The following is a 24172-nucleotide window of genomic DNA, read 5'->3' as shown; positions in this document are numbered from 1 at the left end:
GCAATATTCAATTTATTTTTTTTATCATAATATTTTAATATGTGTTTATTCAATATAACATAACTGTGTGATAAAAATATGTTCATAATATTATATAATTTAATGCTTAATATGGCCATTTTCCTAATTTCACTTTAACATTTAAATAATTTGTTGCTATAAATCATATATATTTTAATCAATAAATGGTCATAGTGCATTTAAATATATTTAATTCATTTAAACCGGTAAACTCGCTTTTGCTATTTATTTTAATTGTAGGTATTGAATATGGTATATGTTCTGTATCATTGAGTGATAATAGGTTGAATGATATAATAGGTTACTGTTATGAGTAATAATTAATATGGATGTATTCAATTTGAATACGATATATCATAGTGTATGAAAAGACTGTTCCGTGTGAATAATATAAGTGAGTCAGTATCTATTTCTAAATTCGAAGTTAGTTTATTTTATATTTTCAGCAGATTGATGAATGAATTGGTGGTTTTACAATGATGAGCCTTTTAAAAAATTAATATTTGTTGTGTCTGTCTACACCTTTTGGAGCAGTTAAATGTTTAAATATTCGATTTTGAGGGTGGTTTTAGGTATAACATTGGATCTGGTTGGTACTTTGAAGGTCAAATTTTTCGAATTTTTTAGTTTCTTTCAATATATTTATGTTTGATCAAATTTTGTTTATGATTAAAATCGCTCAATAACTGAATAGTAGGTACTGATAGGTTACTCCTAAGTATAATTCTTACCGAAATTAAAAAATATCGAATTTAAATAGTCAATAGTTTTTTTATGATCCGTCAAATTCATGAAAATGAGTAAATGATTTTGTAGTTGAAAATTAATAAATGATTCATCATATGTTATTTGACTGAAATTTTAAAATATAAAAGTTTGGCGAGGAAAGTACATACATTTTTAAAGAGTGAAGTTCTTATTTTTATGACGTTGTATTGTACACTTTACACTTACTATACAGCAGAGCGACTTCCCCGGTTATTTTATTTTCACCTTCCTGTTTATGTGATTTTTACAAGACAATACACTAAATTGTCATAGATTTTCACGTCGGAAAATTCTCTGTGTAGGAACTCAAAAACGACCGTCATCATAATATTGTAATATCCATTTTGCCAAATTAATTTTATTGTATATTCTATTCGTGCCAAGTTTTAATCAAATTAAGCTTTTTTTTATTTTTATTGGTATTTTCTTAATTCGATAGGATGAACTAATTTTCACCAAAAATATTACATATTATACCCCTACCTTGTAAAGTTATATAAAAATCGATACTGACGTACTTATTGTAGTTCGCAGAATTGTGTGAATAGATGGTATACTTATCAAATTAGTCAAAAATTCCGAAAATTATAATATACGTAGGTGTACCTACGTAGTTTTGGAAAACTGATGTCTTTATATGGTTAATAATTGTTGAATTCGTTACAACATACTAACTTAAATTGTTTGATAAAAAATCATTTTTTCTTTTAAATATTCAATTTAGTAAAATTTTAACTTAGATGGCTAAACGTGAAACAAAAAATAAGAACAGTATAAATGTCAAAAAATTGTCTACGTAATTAAAAAATATATATATATATAGGTATACCAGTATAAATATATGATATAAATATTTTAGCTATTTGAATTCTTTTTCTTTTTGTTGTATTATAAATTATGAAAAATAAATAATCAAAATTCAAAACTAAGTGTCTATAAATGTATTAGATCATAATATTATTGTAATAACCATCATCTTTAAGGAAAAGTGATGAGCAAAATAATATTGTATGTAATCTTTACCAATAATATAAAACCGAAGCCTCTTTTTGCATAAAAAGATCTATTATATAATATTAAAAATATTTTTAAATAGATAAGACGTTTATTATCGTTTACATCGTATTTAATTAAGTACTATATCTTCTATGAAACAAAATATTTTACTTGTTTAATTTTTGTGATTAAAACTGATTTTTCACCACGGGTTAATCCAAATTACAATACTAAATTCATACATTATTGACCTTATAATATTATTTATGCATTTCCGCATTGGTGTGTTGGAACTTTCTACAATGTAAAACAATAATGATCGCTTTCAAGTTAAAAATGATCATTATTCATTACTGGTAATCATTATACTCGTACATATTGTAATTACCATTAAAAATATATTATATTGTTTTCATTCATAATTATTATATTATATTCAACTCATATTATACTGTGACAAGTTGTCACAATGTCTTCCAAATATTTATTTTAATCAATTACTGTTCTCATGCTATCGGTCTATAAACGTAATAATTATATCGTGTATAAAAATACTAGAGTTTGATAAATTCAAAACTTCATGACATGGTAAGCTTATGATCTTATCAAATCTTGAATACTCTGAAAATTGTGTCAACTGCAAAGTCATAATATTAATATTACGCCATCTTAATAATTTTATCATTCTGAATGTAGGTACATCGTACGATATCAGGTAGGTAGGTACTATAATGTAGCTACATAGTAAATAACACGTAACAGATACACAAAAACGTCAAAAACGAATAATGAGCTAGGTACGCATAATAATTACGATAATTTAAAAAAAAATTTACTATTATGTGTGTGTAAATTAACAAATCGATTCTCCGACATTGTGCGTGCTAATTATTATAATCATCGCTGTAACAAAATATAATAAATTTCAAACATCAATATTGAAATCGAATGGCTTTTCCGGGAGAATAATTATTTCAATATACCGTCGTCTTTTTTAATTTATCGATTTCCAATGATCGTTTTACATTCACATAATACTCGTACAATACACTACATAATATTATATCGTACTTGTGACCGAGAAATTTTCCGAGAATATATCAAGAAAAAAATAGTTCCGAGATTTAATTCAATGGCTAATCGTCAGTGCCATATAATATATAAGTTGTTGTATATTTTAATCCAAACCACGCATATTATTGTATGAATACATTATTCAAGACGTGTTTCATTAATAACGCACATGCCTACAACCTACGTATATATAAGTGTGCATAATATTATTATACGATTGCTTGTCGATTGTCGCAGTATGGTCAGTGGAACATTATTATACGATTACTCGTAAATTACGTATTTGGTTAGAACTGTTTTTAATATTTTGTCCTAATTAGTAACAATATTGATTAAATATTAAAAACAAATTGTATTTAATCATTAGGTACATACTTAAATTGAAAGCTGGCAACAGCACCTGCCCAGTTGAACTGTTATTTAGAACATTGGAACATTTGATATTAATAACAAATAAAAATAATAAAATAAAACACAATTGCAGTCTTAAGTATTTTTAGATTTTTAAAACTATATACATTTTAAACAAAATTAATATAATGTACAACTATAAAATAATAAGTATTTTACGAAGTGTAAAATAATAAAATTTTGCTATATAATTATGACGTTAAACGGTGATCATCGTTGATATGAAGTATGTTTAGATTCTATGGGTTGCTGAAAAACTTCTTCCCATTTTCGCTGCTTTACCCAATAGTGCGACCAAGATTTTGATTTTTTTTTTTGGTGGGAGGGAGGGGTTATACTTACCTGATATAGAAATAACCAGAACCTAACCAGAGTAACTCTAGTAGCTATTATATTTTTTATTTGCACTCTTATACTTTGCACTATTATAGGTACTCGATAATATATCAAGTCTCAATAATCAATACCAAATTTGGAGTCCGGAGAAATAGTTTATTTTTAAGTAACTCGATACCACGCTTTACGATTGTAAACAATCAATAAAGTTAGTAAATGTAATGATTAGAGCGATGTGGGTGGGTTATTAATTTATTATCGTGTGTGCACCCCAGATAGCAGGTGAATCGATTTGACGAAAATCACTTTAAATCAGTGATCGTGAATACATGGAGACGCGCGTGTCTCGTTGATGTGTAAGATAATTAATTATTATTATTCCTAACGATCAAAACAAAAACAGTAACATACGCATTATACAAACGTATAATAATAATATTATGATGATGATGATGATGATGATGGTCTTACAAGATAGAAATAAAAATGTGTTTAACTGCCAGCCGGTGCCGGAAAGATGCGAAAAACGAACCTAAATATATATAAAAACGAACGCGATAGTAAAATAAATTTTCAACAAATAAACCGTGAAGGTCACGCGACACGTCATTGTCGCCGGTGATGTGTGCAAGTGCAAAACGCGCTCACGTCGTTGCGCCGCGTGTCGTCGTCGTTTCAGTACTGGCGCTAAAAATATCGTTTTTAAAAATACTACTACTGAGTAGTACTGTAGAAAATTTTTCTGGGGAGGGCGAAAACTTTAATTTGTCTAAAGCGTATATTACTATTATTTATACGACCTTACGTTACTCATACAGCCTACGATTTGTTCGTCTCGGTTAATATCGTTATTACGATCGCCATACCTTCGCTGACAATAACTCGCCCTCATGATTTCCGCGCTCGTAACCGATGAAATTACATCCTATCGTCCGTCCGAAATGTACTTGAGTTTAATGAGAGTACGTGCACTTGGCTCCGACAGTTTAGGATTCCAAAATTTCTTATATCAAACATGATAGACGAAAAATTACAATTTTTGAAAATATTTTAATTTTAATACAATGAAACGTTTATCATATAGGTACTGTGACAAGTACTACTAATAGGCAAACTCGGCCCCAAATTCTTTTCGCCCTGCAAAACGCGGCGGGTGTTGATCGCGCAGATCTGTCGGTGGAGATTCGACGTTGTTCTGGCGCGTTTCGCGACAAATTTCGTTCGGCACCCGCAGCGCCAGGCACCCACCCCGCCCCGCCACGCGATCACGCACCACGCACGAGGGTCCGCCGTCGCTCCGGTGGATAGCGCTACGCGCGCGCGTTCGCTCGCCCACACCGCCGTCGCCGCCCGACCCGCCGCGCGCGCGCAACCAGAGCAACCGTCGACGCCGCCGCCGCCGTAGCGCCGCATACGAGTCGGTACCAAACAGCCGCGAGTCCGCAACGCGTTCACTGTTCACGCTCCCGCCGCCGCCGCCGCACGCACGTTTATGCGCAAAAAGTATAACGACATTAATATCGCCATCGACACCGCCTTACCCCGATACGTGTTAGGCATCAATCCCGCGGAGTCGCCGCCGCCGGCTGACATAATAATATTGTTTTTTCCGTGTCCGCGCCCGACACCAAATCGCGCGCGCTGGAATTTTCGCCGTGTCGTACTTATTTTATAAAACCCCCCCTAGTATAATATTGTAAGATATCTGAAACGCCGGACCAACCATGGATTTGTCGGTTTTCAGCAGTATGCTGTCGGTCAACGGGCCGAGGGGCACCAGACGAGAGGGCAAGAAGTTCAGACAATACGCCGCCGCGCTGTCCAGTGAGTACCTACCACATACACCTATAATATTATTATTATTAAGATATTAACCATATTTTCTACTATTACGCTACCATGTTATAATATTATCAAGTGTAAAGATGGCATCCCCCTTCCAACCCTACACGGATGTATAGCTACCAAAGCCCTCCCGTAGCAACGCGTCCAAGTCATCTGGTGGTCGGGTGGCGGGGAGCGAGATTGAGTCTGCAGGCTAGGCACAAAGATCGCCCCACGAAACCCCCCTCCCCCGCAACCTGTTTCAATTATAATGCGTGTAGAAACCTTTGTTGTAACCACGTCGCGGAGACGACGACGACCACGATATTACTGTACGTCTGTATGTGTATAATAATGGTGCGATCTGGTCGGGCGAAAACCGGTCTGTCTGTGGGTAGGTAGATTACTATTATTATTGTTATTGTATAATTTTATACCTGCCTACCTCCTCGTGTGCACGTGCAAGCAGCTGCGCTCGTCGGCACAATAGATTTTCTGTCCTTCTGAGGCTGTGTCGACGGCTTTCATATTATCTCGCCTCGGTTCGCGGTCACAGGCCAGCAGTCGTGGCTGCAACAGTAGCACCCGAAACGGCCAGTTTCGTCGGGAAAACAAGAGTTTAGAGTTTGGTCAGGTTCACGCCGATTTGGTAAATTCAAGACTGGAAAACAATAGTTCACCGATAACAGATAGGAAAATTATTACAACAATGAGTTGATTTAATTCGGGGAAGTTTGATATCATTACTTAACTATCGTGCAATATTGAAATTAATTAGTTTTAATTAAGTAAAGTGGGAAATTACTGCAATCGAATATTTTTCCATACAAATAAATAAAGGCTCAGGGAGTTCGACCCGTCGTCGTGTCACCCTCTCGGGATAATCTATAAATAGTGAGTTAATAGATTTTACGATACTAATGACCGACTTGTTGATTATCCGTTGTCGTCGTTCGCGAGGTGGTTGCCACTTGACATGCAACATGCTCATAACTGGGTGCGACCAGAACACAGTCATCATAGGGTACCACAATATTATACTAATATAGAAATATACAATACCATAATATAATACGACGTGACGTCGCGGCGTGAGAATTAATATGGCAATAATAATAATAATAATAATTTGTCCATCGCGTCATATTATTATATTTGATAGGACGAAGACGACTACGGAACCTATTTCGTATTATTTAATTATAATATATTAACGTCGCCGAGTATAATAATATTATTATAATAATGATATTGTTGTCGTGGGGAATACTTTTTCATCATTGAGCGACGGCGTGATTCAGATGTCATTGAACGACGCTACATTATTATTTCATATTGTCTTGTTGGTTTACGACTGAGTATAACTCACGGCCGGCCACCGCGGTAGTGCGAATTTTCTGGCGAAAACGTTTAGAGAAGAAGAACTCAACCGCCGCCCAATAACCCGCGCGCACTTAACTCTGTGTTTAACGTGTAGGTGAGTAACATAACGCCTCTCATGGTAAATATTATTGCCTGTTGCGTTATCTACGCCTATTTATTATTTTATTATTTACCATCGTCGTTATGTTTTCGTCCAATCTTTATTGTCGTCGTTTTTTGAAATGTGTCCAAACAATTTTATATACCTACGTAAAAAATTAAATAATAAATAGATACGAGTTATGCGCATTTAAAATAACTTACAAAATATAGGATAAATTGTTAAATTGTTTTTCAGTATTCAGTGTACCGTCAACCCCGTTCGACTCTATCGTTCTGATTACTGATTATTTATATTACTGCTATCCATTATAATAACCAAAAGACATATTTAAATTATATTATTAATTATTAGGTACCTTTTTTTGTTGTATTTTAGTATTAATTATTTTCCGACGAGTATCGTAACACAAGTATCTAACAAACTGTATTTACTTATAATTCAATTTTTTCCATTGTGTTAAAGTTTAAGAAACACATATTTCATCCAGTGGAGGAGGTATAGGCTTTGAATTGAAATTGTTAGCTTTTCGACGCTTGCTTGCACCCTCTATCCAATCTGTCGAGTCGTAACGAGTAAGCCGCGTACTCAGCAGTTGACCGAGGTCGTTGCAGTGTGAAACGAGCAAAATCCTTTTATCTTCAACTCCGCGCCATTACGCCCTTCCCCTTAAATCGTTTTGTATAATTGTAAAAGCCTTTTAGTCCGTCGCCCTACCGAGATCGAAGCAACCTATAAATGCCTGAATAATGTTCAACCTATAATGGTATAAATATTGTCCGGCGAATTATATTTCTATGCATAATATTTATACCACCGTGCCAGTAATAATTATGCGATCTCGAAATCGGATGTAACGGATCTAGGGTTAAATTCTGGGTGGAGGTCTTTAAAAAAAATACTTCTACTAAAGATACTTTTGTAAATATCGAGGAAAGAGGTTATAGAATGATGGTTAGAAGCCTCTAGATCCGCCAGTGGCCTGCAGATGTTTTATTTCAGGAGTTCCGATGGCCATTTTGTAGCGTTTACCAATTTAATATAACGTCGTATATTATGGTACATTTGTACCATTATATTTTATTTTATACGTTCGAACGGTTGTCGATTACTAACCATGATCGCATTTCAATTGGTGTATAGTGTCTGTTACCATAATGTATTATGTTGATATATTATACGTTTTGTTCTAACGGCTTAAACGAAATGAATATCGCTCGCAATAATATTAATATATAGCTTATTACACTACTCTATAGCTGTATACTAGACGATGTACTCTAAGACGGTTTTAGAGATAGTGAAAGTAAACAGTAAACACTGTTCAAGTACTATATACTTTCTGTATAGGAGCACTATGCGAGGTACATCGCCCGACCCCGATTAGAGACATCAGCAATATTGGTATACACGTGTTGCCGTTACCACGACGATGGCCATCACTGCGCTGGCTATTTTACCTGGTTATAGGTACCTCTAAATGCATTTATAATAATATGTATAAGCACTTACACGTAATTATACGGTTAAAAACCAAAGAGTTTCATAACGGGTAAATTAACGTGCGCGTTATACATTTGTGGACTTGTGGTTATACACTTAATACACCTTCTATACACGTACAATAATGTCGGTGGGTAGAGGTAGTTTTAGTCGTATGTACGATTTATGTACACGTAACGTATAGTATTTATGTAGGTAGGCCGAATGACCGCTGTGGTTATATTTTATACTGTACAAGGGCAAAGTTAATACTTTATTATTGATTCCACAATAATATTGTCAAAGATCAGAGTGGGCCGCGGGCGTTGTCATATTATATTGGATACGGGGTGCTAAATTTGTAAATCATTATGAGGAAAATATCGTATAATTATTATCCAACGAAGAGTATTATAGGTGCTTATTACAAATCCGACGAATACAATATTTCATGAGTAATATTTATATGATACACATGACAGTGCGACACGCCATTCGTATTACTGCATAATTATACACCTATTATACTATATACTAATAATATATTATACTCTCACTCTTATAATTGTTTTAAACCGTAATAAAACACACATACACATACTGCAGTAAATCGGGAACAACAAAAATATTGATTAGCTAATCGAGTATATCGTAAAAAATACACAGTTAGTAACAATACGATAGTGATATTATTACCTATTATTTTGTCATCGCAGTTTATGTAACTCAATATTTTAGGTCACCTTAAAGCTTATCCTCTTAAGGTTATATAGTACCTAAAATACTTGATTAATGTTCATAATAATAATATTTTACATTTTTATAAACGTCGAAAAAACCGTCTAAACTTTTATAATAAAGTATTATATTTATCGTCAATTATTGCATATTATATTTTTTTGAGTAAATAAAAATTTTTTTGCATAACCGTTGACTTGTGTAAAGTTAATTTGTTGAATGAAATATTATATCAGTGAAAATTATTTATTTGATTAACTTATGTAGTACCTACATTTAGATGGAATATTATGTGTAGTATATGCTCAATAAATCTCTTAATTTTCTACGATAATATTTTTGTTCTTATTTAGATTGAATAATGAATATACATTTATTTTTATGTATAAAAAAACAATTTACTGTGACTTAATTTTTTTCCAATTAATTCGGATGACGTCTGAGCAAACCACAACATTATAATTTATAATATTATAAAATTTCGGTATTAGATAGTACATACTACATTATGTTCACTACGTTTTTCATAAGTTTAATTAATTCAACATTTTCCCAACTTGATAATATGCACTTTGTCAGCTTAAGAACACGACGAGTGACTTACCTTGTATCCATAAATCATAATGCATCGACGTGTTCCACTTTTTCTCCCGTAATTCGCATTTTCCATTCGATACCTATAACGATTAAGTATAATTGCATAGGTATAAAGCTAAGTAAATATAGAACATTGGCTTAAAAAATGATAATTTGAATTAAACTGTGTCAAGTGCAATATTTCTGTTCCACTTCATGTCAATATATATTTAGTATTTACACGAAAAACGAATGGTGACATTTAACATAATATATAAATACAAACACATAATTTTATTAGGTATATATATTATAATTGTTTATTATCCACCTTGATAGTTATTAATATTAAAAATTAAAATGTTTAATTTTCATCTCTAATGTGGATTTATTAATTTTCAAATACAAATATTAACTTATTCATTGTTCAATATCCACTAATATAAGATTATGTATTACAGTTGTGTACACAGAAATTAACAATGGATAGGGGGGTTATATTAAATATATATAAATATGTGTTATTAACAGTCAAGTTTAATCGAGCTTAATTGTCTTAAACAACTACAGCTCTAAAATTAAAAAATAAGTTTTTACCCACCCCCGAGTGTGTACGCCATTATTATGACTTATTATTGCAATCCTCCAAAATTATATCTTACTTAGGTATCTATTTGCATTTTTTTTTTCGATATAAAATTACATACTATACCATTGTGGTGTTCTAAAATTCAAAATTCAACGCGAATTAGACGTAGGAACTGGGAATATAGTTACATTTTGATAAATCTTTTGAACGTCATCTGTTCTCTGATTTAAAAAATCTAAGAACCGTTTAAAATATAAATTATTGTGTACTCCAAGCAATTTAGATTGATGGTGTTCATTTCCATGTATAAACCGGTTGCGTTATAATAATTTTCAAATAATTACCATTACGACGACTACCGTCTCAAACGTGTACAACACTTCTCTTGTTATTTACGCGTATTTTATGTATTGATCAATATATATTTATATATACATCAAATATCAATATAAAATATTATGTGGTATAATATTAATAAAACCGTCTTATAATATCAAAAGTTAGTTATATATTAATGCGGATTGGAAAACTAAAAAAAATTGAAGAAAACGCACGAGAATAATTTTTTTTCAAGTTAATAACAGTAGGTATATAACTATTAACTATAGCTTACTTAATTATATTTATCGTATAACTTATAGGGTAAATACTTTGTTAACATACTATACCTATAGATTTATTTAAAATATGTGTTATTTTTACATAAGAGTATAAAAACAATCATAATTCTAGGTTGAAACACTCATCAATTTCCGACGATGGTTAAAAATTATACCTACTTTACCTATATTGTCATATACATTATTATTGAACAAGGTTATTGGGTGGTCTTCTTGACGAATACGGACATAACCGTACGTCTTTGAGGATATAATAATATTATAATAATATAATAAAATATAATACAATATAATATTATAATATGTACATTTATACAAACCATAATAATCATTACCACCGACGAAAACCTTGATGATTTGTTTTCTTTTCCGCGGTGCTACAAAATATATAATGTCAAATCGACGCAATATTATATGTTCTACACTCGCGGTGCTACAAATATAATATAATTATTATCTCAAACGCATTTTTTCGTGATGATAAACTCCACTATTAACAATTATTTATTGGTAAATAATATTCCCAGATAACGAGACTGCGATATGTATACGTACGCATCACACGGTTATTCGCGCATAGTTTGATTGTCCACAAATCAACATTATTGTGCGCATACAGCATACAATCGGCCTCGGAGGCTATATTATAATATTATATTAAAATATTACACGCGCCCCAGTCACCACTTGTACGTTGACCTTTAAAATTGTCTTCGAACTGTGACGATATAATATTATTATATTGTGTCTATACGATGTCTGTCCTGGTGTCCGGACCCCAAACGTTTTTATTGACGTTCGTTTAATGTATTTTTTCCCTTGTTTAATATTTCAAGTCGAGCGTACCAGCCAACGAATTATTGTTCGAGACGACTCGACTTACTGGATCTATTATCATAGTTGATCCCGCATCCGATCAAAATATTATGTCTTACTGCTGTACATGATGCTCTTTTTTAGTTTTTTCTTTTTAAGCCGACCCGGCAATAAAATATATTATAAAATATTACGGCTAATGATTTAATACGTACATTGACCTTGTTTAGTATCGGTCGCTCTTGTCAATCACTACCGCAGAACACATTATTCTGTCGAAACTGGTTTTACAGTTTTTCATAATATTATATCAAATAATTTGCGTTTCGTTCTCGTAAACGATAGGCATACGTGGTGGTACATAGAGACGTGGACACGTGGTATATGTTATTTTTTTAAAAAAACTTTTTTAATTTACTCGTGGAACATTATATTATTTACTGCGTATAAAAAACGACGTTTCTCATAGTCGTTGTTCAATTTGTTGGTAAATAATGCTTTTTTTAGAGTATAACATATATAGCATGACGTTTGAAAAACTGCGGTAATATATATTTATATTGTATGTTTATTTTGTGCTGAATGTGTTTTATTTTTACTAAAAATTCAAATCGAAATACTCAGTTTATGGGTACTTACCTTCCTTAACTTATCTAACTTTGTTGTAATATATCAATATTATATGTATTAGTTTTATTTTGTATTGATATATAAATTATATTATTGTAATAATATAGGTACTAATATCTGTAGATGATGTACCATGTTTTATTATTGGTATTGTTTCAAATTATTTTACTTCGTCGTCATCGTATAAATTCATATTATGTTTAGTGTTTACACGCAATAACTCTAACATTAAAATATGAAATTATGACGTAAGTACGTGTAGTACGTAAGTAACCACGTGGTTTTAAATATGTATATATAACCGTAGATCGTGCGTATTGTTTAATATTTGTATGCAATATAATATGTTTATTATAATATATAGTTCATCATTTTATTTCGATGTAATACATAAGAAAATATTTTATTTTTGATAAGATTTTTCGATCGTATACTTGTCTCGTATTATATAGAGGAATTAGAGGTATTAACTCGATGAGGAAATTTAGTTATCAACACTGTATATTACAAGGGCAACAAATTAGGCCACCGTAACGTTGGTAGGTATGATCTCGTTTGATAAATTATATTTTATTGATCTATAAGTATGACGCGTGTATTAGAACGAAATGAAAAAAAATCTTGAAACTAAAAAATTTAACAATAATATTAGATTGATTCGTATGATATAACTACGGGTATATACCATAATATATGGCGTTATATTATATAAATATATAACTGTACGATATGTGCATGATAATAGTTCGTATTTATAATAGTGTTTTGAACATCTGCCTAGGATATTATAGTAATAGACACCGTTAAAAAAATATAACTACAAGTACACCGAACTTGTCTGTCGTGCTTCTTTTTTCTTCTACAACTACTGCAACACAATTTTTACACAAAACACACAAAATTAATATAACATGCGATGACATATTATAATAGGCGATTATTGTTTAAACACTCTGCCAGGTCAACGCGTCATATATGTCTGACGGAAATCGTGTATACACTCTGTGCCGGTTCATTTCACACGCGTACTATACGAACTGCGGCGTGTGTATTACACCTAAACCTAGTTAAAAACCACAGAATAGATGAATTTCATCAAAACATAATCGGCGGCGTCTAGAAAGTAGAAATTCGTCTGTTGTTACAACATAATATTATTATTTATTAAATACTACGCTCGTCGTGACGCGATTGTGGTGGCGGTGACAACGAGCAAACGAAAGATGGTTGCGCCGTCCGCGTAACACGCTATACACCTCGCCGGCTCGTGCTCGTTGGTAGCCAGCGCTGCCGCCCAGAGTGCCCCCCAACACGATGATAATAATTTTATAATTATAACGATGTATGATTTAACAATAGCGGAGGCCCGAGAAGAAAATATAAAATATATTAATGAATATTTTCTATTATGCGTCAACCTTACAATATTGTTATAATAATAATAATAACGACATAGGTGCCTACCTAAATACGGTGCGTTGACTGTAATTCGTCTCCTGCTCAAGTTGTAGCCTTGTAGCGTTGCGTGCCGGCCAGTCGGAGCTCGCGATCAAATATTATTATTATTTCTATTTATTTTCCCACGTTGGGTCGATTTTCGGATTTATTTACATTTTTTGGTTAATACCACATCATATAATATACGTACAATCTCGCATTTTCGTAAACCGTAGCAATATATTAGTATTATATTAATTTACCCATTCGATATTTTAAGAGTATAGATGCCTGCAATCCTTCTCATATGCATTCGACGGTTTGGTGTATATGTCTGAGTTTTCGCTCGAAATAATATCGTAGAGGGCTTTTATAGTTGTCGTAATAAACATGTGTATGGGAGGATCAAACTACCATCCTGCAAAAGTGCATATTTCTTTTGAAATATGACCTTTAGATTACTAAACATCCAGATGTAAGAGGACGTCACACCATGGTTTGTCGCTCTCAGAATATAATTTACCCAGCAGCATATTAGTTCAGCCCCGAAGATAAAAATGTTTTAAGTGATATACTAGATCTGTTCCAGGTAATTTAAAGGGATATCCGATTACCGTCCCAAGCTAAACATTATTTATAACACGTAATAAATAATAGTACATTGTCTTGACTTAGGAATGTAATTAATTTTATTATAATAGTTCAATGTACTGTGTACATACAATCTATAAACTGAAATATTAATTTAAAATTGTCTCTATTTTCCAATTGTGCTTATACATTTCTGACTTGAATTAGATATTGTTATATTTCATCTGAATCAATATTTCCATCACATATTTATGGGTTGATTTTTCACAGAGTACACAAACAACTGTGAATTATGTTATTCAAAATTATATAAAACATAATGTTTGTTTGTGCTCCCCCGAATTTATATACATATAGAATAAATTTCAAATGTAAAAAAAATGTATCGATTAATTTTGTATAATTTTTAATTATATTTTAAAATCGCCAACTTACATGAAAATTCGCAAATATTTTTATTCTTGAAAGTTTCTTGGGATGGGGAATTGGTGCGTTCAAAAAGATTACTAGGACAAAACTCGGATGCATCCATATAGTCAAAAACAAGTCAACTGCAGCCTATATTATTAGAGGGTGATTTTAGAGTTTATTCACCTTTTATTGCACAATTGTTATCGGTGTGACATTTTTATTAAATGACACATTATTATAGATGTTTTTTCATTAATTTTTATTATATTTGTCTTAGCTCTATAAAATTACTTGTCAATCAATCAACCATGTTTATGACAAATCGCATCGTGTACTTATTTTCTCAGTTCCTCACGTGTCCACGTATGAGAGACCGAGATAACAAACCTCATTGGCGTAATGTCCTCTAAATGGCCTACGATTTCTTTTATGGGGTTTTATTCGAAACAAAAAGTTTGCAGCACGAGTACACGTGCCGCGATATATACTATTTATTATGCTATGAACTAAAAATTTAAACCCGAGACGAAATTCGCGCTGTTCAACAAACCATGTTTTTACGTACAACACATAATAATAATAATAATGTAATATATATAGATGCATAAAGCGGCGGTTACACATACTTACATGTGTATTGTCTGAAACCATATACGGAAACAATGTGTACAGCGTGCATTAGGTACCTATTATAAACACAACGCCGGTAACACGTGCTCGTATATTCAAAACGAAAAGATATATTATCTGGTCGGAAATCCATGCGTGCATATGCGTATAATATTGTACGGAACGAAAGACGATTATGTATATTATTATATGACAATATTGACAAGTCTGTTAATGATCGTTTGAAAAATCTTCCGCGGGCGTGTTTGACCTATTCGATTAGCTAACGGAATACTTACCGTTGCCGGCACGCAGATTTTGGTGAAATTTCAATCCGAAAAATACACAATATAATATTTTTATGTCGAATGTCAACTCTTCGCTTTTTGTCGCTCACCTTCGCCCCATTTTGGTCAGTTCGGGACGGGGCGTTGGACTTTCGTATTTCCGTATTATTTTTGAAGCATAATATTATATACTTGCTGGTCAGTGGTCGTCCGCTTTTAACACATGCACTGGTGGCGGCAACCGACAAGTCTCGAAACGCCGCCGCCGCCGCGTAACCATATAAATAATTCAGCCGGGCGCGCGAGTCTTTCGGGCGACGTGCCAATACGATATTATTATTATAATACCCGTAGGTCGTCCGCTCTCTCCGTGTCGATTCCGCTGACTCTGTCGGTATCCGTCCCAAATAAAACGAAATTAATTTATTATTATCACGCCGCGACCGACGTCCCCGACCTAGGTCGAAGCGCGATGAGCATGTTATCATAATAATTACTATAATATGCTTAGTATTAGAGATTCCGGCCACGGACCGCATGCCTATATATCTGTATTACGGAGCTGTCGTTACTGCAGACGATACACAATAACGTTATATAATAATGATAATATTGACACCACGCGTATTTAATACAATTTCGATTTCGATATGATTTCGCGAGTATTCCGCGCGATGACGTTATTGTTATTGCGATCTGGCGATGACACGTCCTCATCGTGTTATAATATTCAATACGCGCAGTGTATGCCGCGACGAGGACGTTCGATGAGAGTGGCGTGGAGGAAGATGGTTAGGTTCCGTTTAGAATTCGAAATTTGACACGCGGTCTGCAGCATCGGTGGTCATAGGATAAGCTCTCTCGCATGTCGGTGAGGGATATTACACCGATATAATATAAACCGTGGTTTATCGTCGTCGTAAATCGTACTAAGTCCTTCATAAATCCAATGGTGAAACAAAAATATAAAAAAAGTGTCCCATGGAGGTAAATATTTATAATACGCTCGCAGGTCAGAATATAATAGTACTACTGCAGTCGAGTAGGTATATTAAATTCGTAGTTAAGGTAACTATGTTGAATTGATAACCTGCAGGGGTGGACTGGGCTGGTTAGGCAAATGCAGAGCTGCTCCTTGTGTTTAGGTTTTCGGAGCTGGTTGCTGGTGTATTGTACCTATTATCAATTATCATTTATCAATCATGTATTTTATTTAATAATAAACTAAACAAAAATGATATGTCACAAGAATTATTATTATTAATTAATTTATTGGTTTAATTTTATACTTTTTTAATTTACGTAAAATGTATATTATTATGAAGATTAACAGGGTCGTTAATCGTTACACACCCGCACGTTTTGTGTCCGTCTATTTGTACACATGTACAATGTATCAAATTTGTTTTCAATTATACCTAATTTAAGGGTAAATAATAATTAACTTACTATCAAATTTTGAAGACCTTAATTACTTTAAAAGCTTAAAACCTATTACCTAATTAGTGTAATTCTTAATTCCTTTTTAGCTTTAAAAGTTTTGTGTATTTTTAAACGCCCAACTTCAGTTCCAAAACTCTCTTGAATTTGTTGTCAATAATATATAGGCAATATCGGAAACTGACTATCAATGTATATACATTAAAGTTATGATGTGTGTTCCAAATATCTATAATTTTTAAATTGTCCGTGCCTCCGTTGACATTTTTCCACTGGGCCTGGCCCTGTCCAGTCGGTCAGTTTAACGTTAGTTATCAATTTAATTAAGATAGTATAATTTAATATATAGCGTGGCATACTATAGTGTCGGACATTCGTCGAAACGTGTGCAATGGTATCCGATGACATTCATGATCGTCACAACTAACACACTAGGTATCAGTTATAGTTTGTTTGAATAATTGAGAATAGTTTTAAAGTCAAAACAAAGCCGACTCCGTTCTAATTAGAATAACTAGATAAGGTGTCATAAAATAATAAAACAAATCGGTATCTACTATTTATCATATATACCTATACCAATTTTAAGTGGAAGTTTAATATTATAATAGTATTTGTTCCTCAACGCGTGATGCAAATATACAGCAACATCACAACGATTGTTGTCGACAGTGCGGGGTTGGGATTAAATTCGTTGTGAAATCGATGGGGTTGTAACTTTAAAATCGATCCCTGATGAAACAGCCCGTGAACGTTGTTGTTGACACATCTGCAAGATTCGCGATTGAAATAAAAATAGAAACATTTTTAAATCGTATATTAAACTGCAGTATATATTCGATATACCTATGGGAATAAGTTAAACGATTTATATTTACGAGCCGTAATGCGATGGTTAATAATTAAAAGAACTTACCATTTAATTGTTGACGGTCTTCAGCAGAACACGCTCTATTAATATGCGATCCACGGGAAAACGTCATGATTACAATATGATGGATAAATTACGTATTTAAAAAGAAATGTTCGATTCATTTGCCGCCGTCTTCTGTCTCGATTTTGACAGTTTTTAAATTATGTATTTTGCGGTGTATATTATATATGACGTATAGGTATAACTCGTAAATCTGCCGTTAGTTGAGTGGTAATTATTGCTTACTATTACCCAGTTACTTATTATATACGCAGGGGTCGGCACCTTTCTGATGTCAAAGGCCAAAAAATAAATATGAAATTCTTCATGGGCCACAATCCGAATATACCTTATTCTATATTTTAAACAAAAATGTATAGTCATATAAAGTGTAGTTTCTTTAAGTAAGGTTTATTAATTTAACAAGGTATCTATAAACAAACAACGTTTTAATCCGCAGTCCATGCTAACTTAGTTCGTGATTGTTATAAAAATTATAAATTTTACTCGTGGGCCACATCAAATTACAATGAGGGTCACGGGTGGCCAACCATTAGACTGGTTAGGTTAGGTTAAAACAGAAATCGTTGCAAGTGAGATGTGTAAAAACGATGTAAAATAAAAATGTATTAATTATACTAATCGTCTCGATGAAACACTCGTAAAATATTTTTTTTTTTGTGTGTACTGGTCAATTCAGCACAAATAGTGTGTTAATATACTATTAATTGTTATCTAGGTATTTTAATGTGAATCCTATAGTGTCGAATGCGATAACCCAACCTTAATAAATAATATGGCCCGTCTGAAATATTTTACGCTTTCATAATATTATCACAATATTAGTTATTAAATATTAAATAGTAAATATACTATTTTGGTGTTTGACAATCGACATTGTCCGTTTCTCTGAAAATCTAAAGCAATCATGGCGTTATCGTTATATTATATTATATTATGAATTATAACAATAAACGCAATTGTGTTTTTATCATTATTTCCAGTACGAGAATAACGGTGCGATTAAAAAAAAACTTGAAGTTACAAACAAATTTAATTCGTTAGTTTCAAAAAAAGTACCTACCTACGGTAAAATTGTAATTAATATAATATAGATAAGGAACCAAATTGATTTTAAAAAATAATTATACATTCTTAAACTTAATCCAGGAGTTAAATATGATTTTGTGAACCGGCCAGTGTGGCCTATCACAATTTAACAAAAAAAAAAAAATAAAAAATTATTGTGGCTAATAAAAATAATATCATGGTGATTATTATCTCTTAAAAAGCGCGTATTTATGTTTCAGCCGTACATTTAAAACCGTACAAATATTTTTTTTCCATCGCGAGTCCGTAATAATTAATTAAAGTCACCATTCGCCATCATCATAATCGTAGAGTATGCAATGTAGTGTGTTCTTTAATGGTTCTTTAATGGTTCGTTCTCACGATGACATGATCGCATTAGATTCTTCATCACATTATTATTGTACGCTATTGTCGATTGCTAAAATTACATTGTTTTGTATATATTTTACGATCATCATCTTTTTCGTCCATCCACGTCGTTGACGACAACAATAATATACGGCATTCGAACAATGGACCCGCGATTTTCGGAACGTCGTACAACAAATAGTTTCCCCTTTATTTTGTATTTGTGTAAACAACGCCCCGAACCACGAGCTAAAGACAAAAAAAAATCACAACACGCACAATAATATAATTGATGTTTATAATAATAATAATGTAACTTTATACCCACAATGAAAAAATGTGTATCAGTTATTCATCGATCAATTATTATTATTGTTGTTGTTGTAATTGCGGTACGGGTGCAGCTGTGACCGACTGAAAATTTCGGAATGATACTACAATAGATGATACCTATAATATGTGCTGCAAATTGAGAATTAAATCAACGGGGAGCTTTAGGTATAATTTTTTAACCAAAAACTGTCAGGAGCCTTGAGCTCACCTCCAAAAAACCTGAATACGCGATACAACTTAATAAAAAAAAATTTTCTTGAAAACGAACAAGATATTATGTTTTATTATAATTACAATAATATCAACTGCTTGATTATCCTGTTTACTGTTTAGACTTTGTAAAGACCGTAAATTGAAAACAAAATTATAAAGATACATCAATAAATATAATATGTATTTATAATAAATTATATATTATATTATTACATTTGAAGTTCGGAAATTCGAAGTGTATTCACCAAAATGTATTTCTTATATTCTTATCCTTCATAATTTACCTTACAATTGTATTTACATTTAGCTTTATTATTATTTCCGATAACTATCAAATATAATATATACCTACAACATTTGTTTTCTTAACCCAATAGTTCTAATTGTTTTTTTGTCCTCTTGTTATCTCGAACCACTTAGCAATTCAATCTCCTAACCTAACCTAAGTCCCACCAACTATCTTATCAAGTTCCACATATCTTTTTCAATCGGTATTTAATATCCTAAAACCTGCTCTAAATCGATCTTTCAAGTTTAATATTAATTTAAGACTAAGGCTAAATTTTCACTAGATCATTTTCAATCCTTTCCTGGTGGAAAATAACCGTTCACGTTTAATTATACTGCAGCAGAGTTTTATACACTATACACCCATTGTATGTGCTTTACTGTAGAACCATATTATACGCCGACACAACATATTTTGTAACTAATAATAATATGAATGGAAATGATACATTTCGTTCGTAAACCAGAGTTGGTCGACGGTTTGAACAGGAATTTAAACATCTGGAGTTGCACTATATTATAACACGGATGCTGTGTGTTATGTTGCAATAAGGCAACAGTTACACTAAAGGTAGACTAGACTATTATGGTGAGTAGAAAGACTATAGGAACCGATCCCGGGGATCACGGCTATGTAATAGGCCTATAATGTTGCCAGCTTAAAATTATGTTATGTGTTCATTTTCACTTCTTACTGTGCAAAAAGATTATATATTTTAAAGCAAACTAAACAAAATAAAGTTATAATACAATATTATAAATAATTGTATCAGTACCATATCTACTATTTCAAAAAATTATGGGGATGGTTGGTTTTCAAAAACATTATATTTCATATTTTATATACATTATTATGTTGTCAATAATTATTAATATAATATAAGCATAAGTATATACTTTTAAAAGTGTTAGTTCTGCAGGTGCATACTTGCATTTACTTCCTTATATTTAAACAAATACCTAATACTTTATGTAATCTATTAAAGTAATAACAACGCGTTCAAATTATATTATTTATTTCAAAATTGTAACATTTTGTTATTTTACTTTAAATGGAATGAGACTAATGAGAGTACCTAATATCGTTGATTAAATTGACATATTATTATGTATATGATTAATCAATTGTGATATTATTGCGATATTGTTTGTTAACAGTGATTGCTTATAAAGTTTTGTGTATATACGCCAATATGCTACCAAATACAATTTATACTTACCCAATGTTCAAACAGAGATAATAACGGGACTGTTTTTTTTTTCAATCAATTTGGACCCACAATAATTCCACACGATCTATAGTCTTGACTCTTTGGTACCCAAACAACATTAAAGGCATAATAGCATTATAGTTAAACTTTTCCGGCATTAATCTTTCTCGCGTTAGTTTGGTCTTTTTTTTCTAAAAGGATGGAGGTTCGTTGAATCTAACAAGAATTAAGAGTTAGATTTTACCCCTGATTTTACTTAAGCAATCTAAACTGGTCGACTAGTGTAATCGGATTGTAGGAAGATATTAAAATACAATCGTTAGAAAACTATGTCGATAGCAAAATATTGTGCCCATAAAATATATTATCGAAGTGACGAAGTCTACTTGGTTCCCAAATCTCAGACGTACTTATTATATTTTATAACAGTTAATAAAAACGTAATAAATATAATAACGTAATATGACCAAATATTATATTAACACGTAGGCTGTTTGTACGTTTCGGTTCTCTCACACAAACGAAACAATAAAACTTTGACTAAATTATAATATTCTTGATATTATAAATAATTAATGTTATCTACGTTCATTTTTCGTGAAATTTCTCGGCCCACAGCTGCTGACATTTACTGAAGCTACTACACAGTGTGATTCAGGTGAACTTATTAGAAGTAGGTGTATTTCGTATGTACGTATGTGTGTGTGTGTGTGTGTGCTTAACCCGTGTATCGTGGTGGAAGTAAAAGAAGATAATATCTATGGCGGTTTTTGTTCAACGTTATTTCGACTTCGGTTGGGAGGGGGGGGGGGCGATACAACGTCAATGTTCGAGAAGGTTTTGCAAGTTTTCTTTGCGTAGTGCGTTTGTCTCGTAGTCCAACCCGAATATACCCGTTGATTGTAGTGGTAACAGAACATTTTCGTTATACATTTATTATTATTATTATTATTATTATTATTATACTTCGCTCCTGTTGTTGACGGGATTCAATAAATAAACTGAGTGCGCGTGACGATATACACCTTGGCGGATGTGTGTGCGTGTATGCGATAGAGATCTCGTGTCCTTGATTGTCGTTCGCCGTTTTCTGTGGATCAAAGTCCAACTGTGTCGCGCCAATAATAGTAACATAATAATAATAATTGCCGTCAGATCGCCGCCGCGTTTGACTAGCGCCGACCTCCGGTGGCGTTATAGTGACGCCGGCCGAGTGTCGATCGGTTTCGGTGGACTGGTGGATGAAGCACCTATATAGGAAGAGGAAGATGCCGTGGAACGTATCTGTAGAACTGCGGCATTGCGACTGCAGGAAAGAAAAATTCTAAATAATGACATTTCACAGCGATTGATAATGTCGTCGATCCAGGCCAGTGTAATACTTTTTGTCGTTTGCGGGAACAAACTGCAAGTATTGAGTCAACGAAAATATTCTTATAATAATATCTAAGTACCATATTAGAAAATGTTGACATTACACTGCTAGTTGTTAGACAAACACAAACATCGTAAATAGAAAAAATAAATAGTTGTTGCACCTGGATTTTATTTTTAAAACTATGAAACATCGACAAAATGTGTGTTAGTTCAGTTCACATTTTTCTCATGCTTATAGGTACAGCTTGCGTTTTAAACGATACTGGCGATTATGATTTTGAATAATTCATTATTATATTACATTATATTATTCTATCGCAAACAAATCGGTACACGGCATTTTAATGAGCATACTGTACTGAAAAGGAATATAACTCGAACGAAACCATTGTAGTATTGTTGCTCGACGTTTTGCCTTTTTTTTTTGTTCGTTTACACCCCATGTCGTGGGGGCGTCAGAGCATGTGCAGTGACGATCGGCCAAGCGATTCGCGGCGAAGTAGGTCTGGGATAACAGATGATAGCCTATAGAATTAAATACCGCACAAGATACACTAGTGAGTTTATCGCACTGATGAAAATCGTTTTTTTTTTTTTTTTTAAACACTTTTTCTCGTTAATATCGGTGTGCTCCATATATAGTGTACGAGTACAGTGGGAGGGGGTGACCGACGATGACTTCGATACACTCGAAATATAATATACATATTTCATACAATATACTCCGCGTGGTATGACGATGTGTGGTATACCCATTATAGGTACCTACATAATATAACATACGATGACGACGACCACACTACCTAGGTTCGGTGTCCCGAGGTCAAGGTTCTGTTTCTCGCGTATGTGTGAGTGTGCGTGATTCCGTATTCCGTTTTAGTCGCCCGGCTGGTAATTATTATTCGTTTCTGGAACCGTTGAAAATTATCGTATTTATAATTAATGTGTAAGACCAAAACTTTAACCTTATTTCACCACCCACCACCCACCTATACAACAGTAAATACAGTACGTCACTTATTACACATAGGTGGGTAGTTACCGTATAATAATAATATATTATATTGTGTTTGCTACATAATATATCGCTGCTGCAGGTCCTGCAACAACGATTCACCCGCACCCATAAGTAGATATCACGTGAGATTTGTAATTATTTGACCGTAGCAGTTGTGTACACTAATAATTATACGCTTGAAATTATCAGACGTGACGTATATAATAGTGTGTGGGTGGAAAAGTTTACGGTTTTGGCATA

The 24172-nt window shown here is 32.8% G+C and overlaps 1 protein-coding gene across 4 annotated transcripts in view; it reads left to right on the top strand.

Annotated features, from left to right (window-relative positions):
* LOC132940318 (facilitated trehalose transporter Tret1-2 homolog) overlaps positions 1-24172 on the top strand; it is a 78063-nt gene that overhangs the window by 41953 nt on the left and 11938 nt on the right. For all 4 annotated transcript variants that reach the window (XM_061007840.1, XM_061007843.1, XM_061007842.1 and 1 more), the window contains exon 3: positions 5351-5430. In XM_061007840.1, coding sequence (XP_060863823.1) covers positions 5351-5430 — 80 coding nt within the window. The remainder of the gene's footprint in view (positions 1-5350; positions 5431-24172) is intronic.

The sequence above is a fragment of the Metopolophium dirhodum genome, chromosome 3, assembly GCF_019925205.1.
Source record: "Metopolophium dirhodum isolate CAU chromosome 3, ASM1992520v1, whole genome shotgun sequence".
NCBI lineage: Eukaryota > Metazoa > Arthropoda > Insecta > Hemiptera > Aphididae > Metopolophium > Metopolophium dirhodum.
This window is presented reverse-complemented; position numbering and strand designations above follow the sequence as displayed.